The following is an 8,368-nucleotide window of genomic DNA, read 5'->3' as shown; positions in this document are numbered from 1 at the left end:
CACAAAGTGCTGCATAACTGTAAAGTGTAAGGAAAATAATTTGCAAACTTTCTAACTTTCTGATAACATTTTAAAACTTAGAAATCTGACTCGTTATCAAATTTCTGGGCTTCGTCAGAGAACTTGGGAACAGGAAATTTAACAAGGCAAGTAATATCAGATCTGAACCTTTCCGAACAATATCAGATGATACATAGGGTGCTCACAGAAAGGAACATTTTAAGTCTGCTTTTAAAGCTTGTGTTTCTGTTTTTTAATAGAATCCCTTTAACTCAAGAGTTAAAACCAGTTCTAGGAGTTTAAGATAAATGGTGGGTTTTTTTTCTCATTTCTGCCTTTGCAATGATTCTGCTTAAACATCTTCTGTAAATATTTCTGTCTTTGTTCTGTGGCCTATACTTGGTATCATAAAACATTAGGCAATATCAAGATCGAATAATGGTAATATTAGCCTAAATGCAGCCAGTGGCATGTGGGCTATAACTAGCATGTTGTCTTACATTGACTTCCTCCATTCAGTGTGCTAAACATGGTTAATAAATAAACAAAATAGCTAAAAAGCTTATTTTAGGAAAATGGCTACTTTTAATGTGGGCAGTAGTTACATTAGAAATGTTTGTGCTCTGCTTTTTGAGTTTTACTTTTGCAAAAGTAAAAATCTGAAGTTCACTATGTGGCACTTGGTTACCAGTAAACACACTCAGCAACAGATTAATAACAAATATTGTTTTTGTTCAAAAAACATATTTCTTTTGCTCTTTTGAAATACCACTTATTTTATACTTGTTAACAATTGTGTAGTTGGTGAATTTTTTAGAAAATTTAGTTCCTTTTGTCATTAGTGGTAGATATATTATAAAACACAAATTCAACACAAAAGTCAAAATCTCGATTTAGACTTTGTGGCAGTTCGTTACCAGAAAAAAACCTACTTATCTCTTAACTCCGAATTAATAATAAGTAATATAGTTTGTAAAACATAAGCTCTTTCAAAATACTGCTTATCAGCTAAGATACAAGAAATGTATCGTTGGTACATTTTGCAAAAGTGAAAATCAGATGTTTACTTTATGGAACCTTGTGGAACTTCGTTACCAGAAAACGCAATTATCTCTTAGCAACAGATTAACAGCGTAGCAACAAAAATTCTCATTGATAAAAACATATAATGTTTCTTCCGCTCTTTTGAAATACCACTTATTTTACACTAACAAGAATTGTGCAGTTGGTGAATTTTGCAGAAAAGTGTTGTTGTTTTTTTCATTAGTCGCAAATATACTAAACACACATTCAACACAAAAGTAAAAATCTGGATTTATACTTCGTGGCAGTTCGTTACCAGAACGCTGCGCATGCGGCGGCGTCAGCTCGTGCCGCTCCGTGTCAGCTTCAACGCGCACAATGAACCGAGCTCCGTGCTCATGATAAATTAAAACAAATTCAATAATTTGCATTGGCATGATTTATCGCTTCTCTTTTTATTTCTCTCTTTCTACAAAAAACTATGATAAAAACTTTTAGGTTGGTGCTTTGGTCTCAGCTAAACCTTTTTTTGAAGGAAACATTTTTCAAAATTCATTTTATTTGTCGTTTTGTTTGTTTATTTTGGATATTTGAAATGCCTTCCAGTTGCAGTGTTAAATGTTCATTATAATTTAAAGTTTCAGATTGTGTTCTTGCATTATAATTTTGCCATTAACATTTATTACTTAAAAATGGTCTAAAAACAACAATAATGTTTATCAAAAATCAAAATTTGATTTGTTATTGTGACAGGTCTGCACACATATGTGATATATAGTGTAGTTAGTTTATTGACATGGATGGCATAGTTACTTTCAAAGAGTAATTTGATCACTCAATGAAAAATTCATCAGATAGAAAATGTGCATCTCTTTTAATGAAATTTAATTTTAATCTGATAATTGGATTGTAAATAGTAACACGTTAGATTACTCGTTACAAGGGGTCAGATTAGAGTAACACGTTGATGACACCATTGTTTGACATTTTTGCTCAAGCTATTTACGGATCTTTCACGTTTCCGATATGTGTCCCCCCCAATGATAAACTTGTTCCTACGCCCTTGTTCAGACTTAATAATCTGGAGCTGTCCGGTCTGAACATCAGTGCACGAATATGCGTCTCTACTGACACTGACGGCATCAGAAGCTTCTTAAGTCGGCCAATGCTGCAGTAAAGGGAGATATTAATACGTCTGGACTGCTTTGCCTGTCTGGCTGCATATTTGTCACTCGTCTGCCCATTTCTCTGTCAAGGTGTGCTGCCCGTCACACAAACACACTGTGGATGTGACAGCTCCACTCGCTGGATGCCGTGTCATGTGTTCATAAATTATCGGCTCCTGTCAGAACGCATTCGCTCACAAACCTTATGCAAACCCTAGATGGTTTGTTCTGGTTTTGCAGCAGAAGACAGGTGCAGACCTAAGGGAAAAACCCAGGTCAGGTTTTAGTTTATTTTTAGGGTTCATATAGTCGGGTGAGAATTTGTTTTCTCTGCACAGCAAGCAAGGCATTATTAAACCCATATCTAAACCTTTAGATTATACAAACAACTTATGGTGAGGAGTTAGGAGTTTGCTCACTTTGCTGACATCCTGTTAGACTGCTGCTTCTCACCATATACCAAGTTAAATGTTTTGACCTGGTATTTCTAAATGTCATTCTGTCTACATGTTGATGCAGAGACATAAAAAATAATCAAGGTTTTTCAACTTCATTGGTCTATTATGAAGAGAAAATATATAGTTAGACCTGAAGAAATCTGAACAAATCATAGATGCATTTTTCAGTAGACTTTCAATTAGATGTTTATATTGGATATTTGCTTTTCTTTGTACAGAAGTTTTCCAAATATTACATATTACATTGAAATAAAGCATTTTTATAATAAGAGTAAGGTATTCTGTAAAAAAAAAGAAAGTATTTTAACCCCTTTCAGATTTTTCTCTGTCTTTGCTTATTTTACCACATTGACACATATTAAATTTTTGTCTCGTTTTTCTGTTTATAACTAATATTAAAATCAGACCGTCTTCGTTTACTTTAGGAAACCCTCTTAACGATGACGGGCAAAAGATAATTTTCAGTTTTCTGCTTGGCTCCTCAGCTGAGCCTGAACCGTGTTTAGTTTGGTGAAGGGTTTATGCGCCACAAATATAGTGTAATCTCTGACTGTGTAATCCCTGGATATAAAAGCTCTCTACCAGGCAGATGTTTGTCCTCCAGCGACTGGAATAAAAAAAACTATCAGCAGATAGGATTTTCTTCGTTCTGGGATTTGAGTGGATTTGGTAGTAAATGATTTAGAAAATGTATATTTTCAATCCCCAGCTGACGAACATCAGGCAATGGTAGCAAACAGCATATTAGCCGGTTAGACTAAAAACAAGCTGCTGTTTCTTCATCGGAGACCAGATCTCTGAGGAAAAGGTGTAAACATCTGCTTTCTGATATTTTCCCTACTTCCTGCTGGTCTGCAAATTAAAGTCCAAATAAACTGCACAGGTTTGTGGCTGCAGCATGTAAAAATGTGGAGGTTGAATATTTTCAAGGCCACTTTTCTATGTTTTCATTTTGTTCTTTATAGAAAACGTGCCTCTGCATCCCGCTTAGATTTACATTGAACTTTAAAGTTTAGTTGGACATAAATGAGTTTGGCTTTGAGCCAGCCTGCCCATATTTTGGCCATCTCTTCTGCAAGCGGCAGACATCTTCTCGTGATTGTTCCCGATTCCCTCTTGTCCACATCCTGTCCTCCTCCAGGCCTGCAGCGATCTAACGTCCCGTCCCGATGGTGCTGTCTTTAATTGTACCTTACGAGGCTAACACAGCTGATGCAAACCATTCAGAGAAGCGATCCAAGGAGAAAATGTTGCTGCCTGCTGTTAAGAGATAATGAGACATTGGTGTTCAATTGAGCTTGACGTTGTTACACTCAATTTCCAATTTATTTATTTATTTTTTTCCAAAGCAGTCAACAAGCTCAGAGAAAACCTCTAACTGAGATGAGCCAATAAAAACCAGACAGAGCAGTGTGGGATGTTAGTGTATCAGCTGATAGTTACATTTATTTTTACCAACCTTGAAGCTTCACCCTTACATCATACTATGAAGAATGACTTAACACTGTTTTGTTTATTGGTATGCAAGCAAAATACTTTGCAGTGCATCGCTTATGAAAGTTGAAATTCCCCGTTTCTTTTAAATGTTTTCTGGTAGTAGATTGTGTTTGGCTTTAAATATAATTTGCATTTCTTTTGGAATACTATAAAATCCTCGTCATTTTTTTATTCTAAAAACAGCAAATTTGTGTTATCTCTGTAAGCAACATGGTAAATGACGATCCGTATTGGATTTTTGTTGTGGAGGTTGTTGTCTATGATAGTTTTTTTTGTGGAGTAAATAGACAATGGATGTTTCTTCTGCAGTTTATTTTCCCAAACCTCAGCACAATAGCTTAAATATGGAAATATTCCTGAATAGTAAAGAATATGTCGAGTATTTTTCTTCTTAGCCCCATTAATTTGAAATTGTAATTGTGCCTTTTATTAACCATTTCTATGTTGATCCTTTTTTTTTCTATTTATTTGAACCAGTTCAGGTAGTAATTGTAAATCACTACCTGAGCAAAATATATTATTTTCATGTGCAAATAAAAGTGGTTTGAGAATCTTGGATACTTTGCAAATATCGTTAATAAATAAAACAAATAATTTTGGTTCCCAACACTGAGCCCTGAGGGACTGTGGTTTATAGTGTTAAAGCCTGAAGCTGAAAAAAAAAAAACTACAACCAGAGCAAAACTTAAATGTGAGCCAAGTAAGGCTGCAATTATTTATCAATTCAAATCTGAAATCATATATACTATATCTTATAGAATGTCTCTACTGTTTTTGCTTTGAACTGTGGCAAATAGTGTAAAAACCTATTTTGAAAGTAAGTTTTTGAACTGTGGACTATATTCATTTATCTTCCAATCTACAATTAGCCACCGTTTATGTTATTCAAACTAAACTATTTTACTCATTATGTCTAAATGGACATTTTATCTGTTTTTTCTCTGAGATAAGGGTTATTTTTAACCGCAGCTGCAGCGTTTCAAGCACACGTCTCTTTATAAACCACCTAATCAGTGGACATGTTTGTTTGCTGTGTGTGTTTGCTTGACTAAATTATAAATGCTCCTGCCCCAGCGCCGCTATCTTTTATCAGCCGAGGCTTTATTGGCAGATGTCAGAAGCCTGATTCGGCTACTTGGGGACGCGGTTCTGACTCATTTCCTGCCATAACAATAAAGCAACGAGACACTGAGACCTTCCGCGAGCAGAGAAACGACAAACTCCAACACTCCCCACAGTGCGGTGGCTGTCAAATCTTCTTAACTTTCCAGCCACGGCCCACGGCCTTTGACATTCATACCAAAGGCTGACACGGTTCATTCATGAAAAAAAAACTGTTTTGATGCTGTTTTTTCTCTACTTTTGTGCTTTATGTCAGCAAGAAGCACTTTGCGTTTGTTCTCCTCCGCTTAAAGAATGACAGCTCACTTTCTCCTGTCAAATTGTCAAAAAGAGTAAACGTTTCATTGAGCAGAAGAGCCAAACTAAAGTCTGTCGCCGAACTTCAAGAGCTAAGATTGACAGCCGTTCCCGACAGTAAGCGTATGTCGGACTTCCTGTCGTTCTGTCTGTGCAGCATTTCGCTTATTTCCTTTCGGTCTCCTTCCAGGACCCGCTCAGAAGATGCCGGCCACTGCCACTGCCTTGGACTTTTTCCAGCTCTTCGTCCCAGACAACTGCATCCAAAACATGGTCACCCAGACAAACATGTACGCCAAGAAGTTTCAGGAGCGCTTCGGCTCCGAAGAAGGCTGGTGCCCCGTCACGGCCCTGGAGATGAAGGCCTTCCTGGGCTTCGTCATCTCCACCAGCGTGCACCGCTGCGAGTCGGTGCTCAGCATCTGGAGCTCGGGCTTCTTCAGCAACAGGAGCATCGCCTTGAAGATGAGCCAGTCGCGCTTCGAGAAGATCCTCAAGTACTTTCACATCGTGGCTTTCCGCCCGTCCCAGGGGAGCAATCAGGGCCTTTACAAGATCCAGCCATTCCTGGACTCGCTGCAGCAGTCGTTCAGCTGCACCTTCAGGCCCTCGCAGACACAGGTATGTGCAAGTCTCCAGATCGTCTACTGATGTTTCTCTACTGCAGACTCTTCGTTCTGCTGTAATGTGAGGAACCAAAGTACAGTGCAAAAGTTTAGAAATTATTCTGCTAAATGAAGTGTCATTTAGCAGAATCATTTTTGGTTTTGTGGGTCAGTGAGAAACTTGGCGTAATGCTAATTAGTTCTCCAACTTGCAAGTTTTCAACTGTGTTTAGACAGTTTTCCAATTTTCTGAACTGCAGTCAAAGTCAAACTGGAGATAAGGTTAGATTTAGACATAAAAGAGTAGTTGTAGAAGTGTTTAAATCAGATTGTTACCAACTCAGCAGTTTAGATAATGTTTAACCTTTTATGAGAAAATTAAGGCAAGGAATGCCCCACTTCCATTTAAAATGAGACAATGGAAGGGCTGTGCTTGAAGCAATGTGAACCTCAATCTGAAAACCATCCACATATTAATTATGTAGGAAAGCTCAGCTCGCTTTTTTTTTTTTTTTTTATCTGGCTTTTCCTCCAAAATTTCTTTTTTTTGGCTTCAGTTTGGACTCACTTTTGCAACTGGGTCAGTAGAGAACTATTTTTACTTTCTATTTTGGGTCATCGGGAAATATGTCCAAAATTTTCAGCTACTGATGAGCAGTACTGTTGTAGAAGAAGTAGCAGTCAGTCCATGTTTTATTAAGGTTTTTTTTTTTTTTTTATTTATTTATATGCTTTCTTCCTATATCATTTTTTTGGATAAGGAAAAAAGTCTGGCACTATTAAAGTAACAAAGTTGTTGTATTCATTGAAACGTTCAACCTCTTTCTACCATGAAACTGTCTGGATCTACATTCTTTAAAGAATGGATGGTTGTAGACGGTCGCTAACACTCATGCTAATCGCTTATATAAGACACTAAAGACAACTTAAAATGTCAGCATTGTCTCATTTTGTCTTATATAGTAGATAATAGTAAAACCCTGCTTCACACAGTCTGCTTTTAATGTAAATAATCAATAATTGCTGTTAGGTATATTTCTTAAAGCTGTTGGCTGGGTCAAATCTTCAGAGAACCAAATATCAGAAATCCACCATCAAATTCAGATTTTTGCAGATGTGGCCTGCTTTTGTGATGTGTGACATGAAAGCACTTCTTTTGCTTCAAGTGGAAATGTCAAACCTTTTTGAGGCTGTTGGTATATTCCTGGTAATATTTGACGGTAATGTTTTTTCTTTGGTATGAAACAGCAGAGGTTGCACTTTCTGGCAAAAAGCCTGGCCTTCAAAAGCAACTCATGTGTTTCAGTTAAAACCTGCACATGCAAAATTATTTGAATTTCACATTGATATAAATTACAACAACACTGATTTTCCCTTTGGAATCAATATAGTATTTTTGAATTGGAATATAAATATGAATTGTCATTTCTTACATGTACTGTTAAAAGAAAGTTTAGGGTTTGTTTTTTTTTTATTCAGGCAGCTACTGTCGCAGTGAGAACTGTGTCGAAGAAGTCCTCTTATTTTTCACGCAGCATCACAATAAAGGATAAGAGTTTCAGATTTTTACCCGATAAATGCATAGCTCTGACCCAAAAACAAATAGATCAACTTTAGAAAAAAACAACCAGAACCTTACTAGTGTCGGCAGTGTGCAGTAGAGATTTATTTTGCACAGCATTTGCAGATGTGGTCATGTAACCTCAGACTGAGGTTGCCCTTTCACACCCTGTGCACAGTTTGCAGCACTGATGACATCTGAGACAAATCATTGAATGAAAGGCTCTGGATTAATGTTTTCATTTTTCAAAACCCAGATAAGGTCAAACAGTTCTTTACCATAAAGTCTTGTTTTATAGTTTTAAGTTTGAAAGCATTGTATGGCAGTCACTTCTTAAGGAAAAAGGACACACTACTGTATGAAGCTTATGGACTTTTTGGATAGTTTAGCAAGTTTGAGTACAAATGCATAAATAGCAATATTGCTATCCTTGTTTCTGTTGCTATTAGCAGGGTAAACCGAAAGGAGACACGTTTAACAAATGAAGCTATAAGGTGTGGCACAAATATCTCAAACCCCCCATGTTTTGAGAAATAAAATAAAATGAATAAAATAAAAATCGAGTACAACCAACAGCTTCCAGAAGTGTATTAGTTAGCAAATACTGCACTTTGTATTTTCATTTTAGAATGAATGCAT

The 8,368-nt window shown here is 36.7% G+C and overlaps 1 protein-coding gene across 1 annotated transcript in view; it reads left to right on the top strand.

Annotated features, from left to right (window-relative positions):
- The window catches only part of pgbd5 (piggyBac transposable element derived 5), a 31,611-nt gene that overhangs the window by 11,020 nt on the left and 12,223 nt on the right, over positions 1-8,368 (top strand). The window contains exon 2 of the mRNA XM_008429276.2: positions 5,754-6,184. Coding sequence (XP_008427498.1) covers positions 5,754-6,184 — 431 coding nt within the window. The remainder of the gene's footprint in view (positions 1-5,753; positions 6,185-8,368) is intronic.

This window comes from Poecilia reticulata, linkage group LG15 (genome assembly GCF_000633615.1).
Source record: "Poecilia reticulata strain Guanapo linkage group LG15, Guppy_female_1.0+MT, whole genome shotgun sequence".
In the NCBI taxonomy this organism is placed as follows: Eukaryota; Metazoa; Chordata; class Actinopteri; order Cyprinodontiformes; family Poeciliidae; genus Poecilia; species Poecilia reticulata.
The sequence above is the reverse complement of the archived record's forward strand: the minus strand, read 5'-3'. Positions and strand labels throughout refer to the sequence as shown.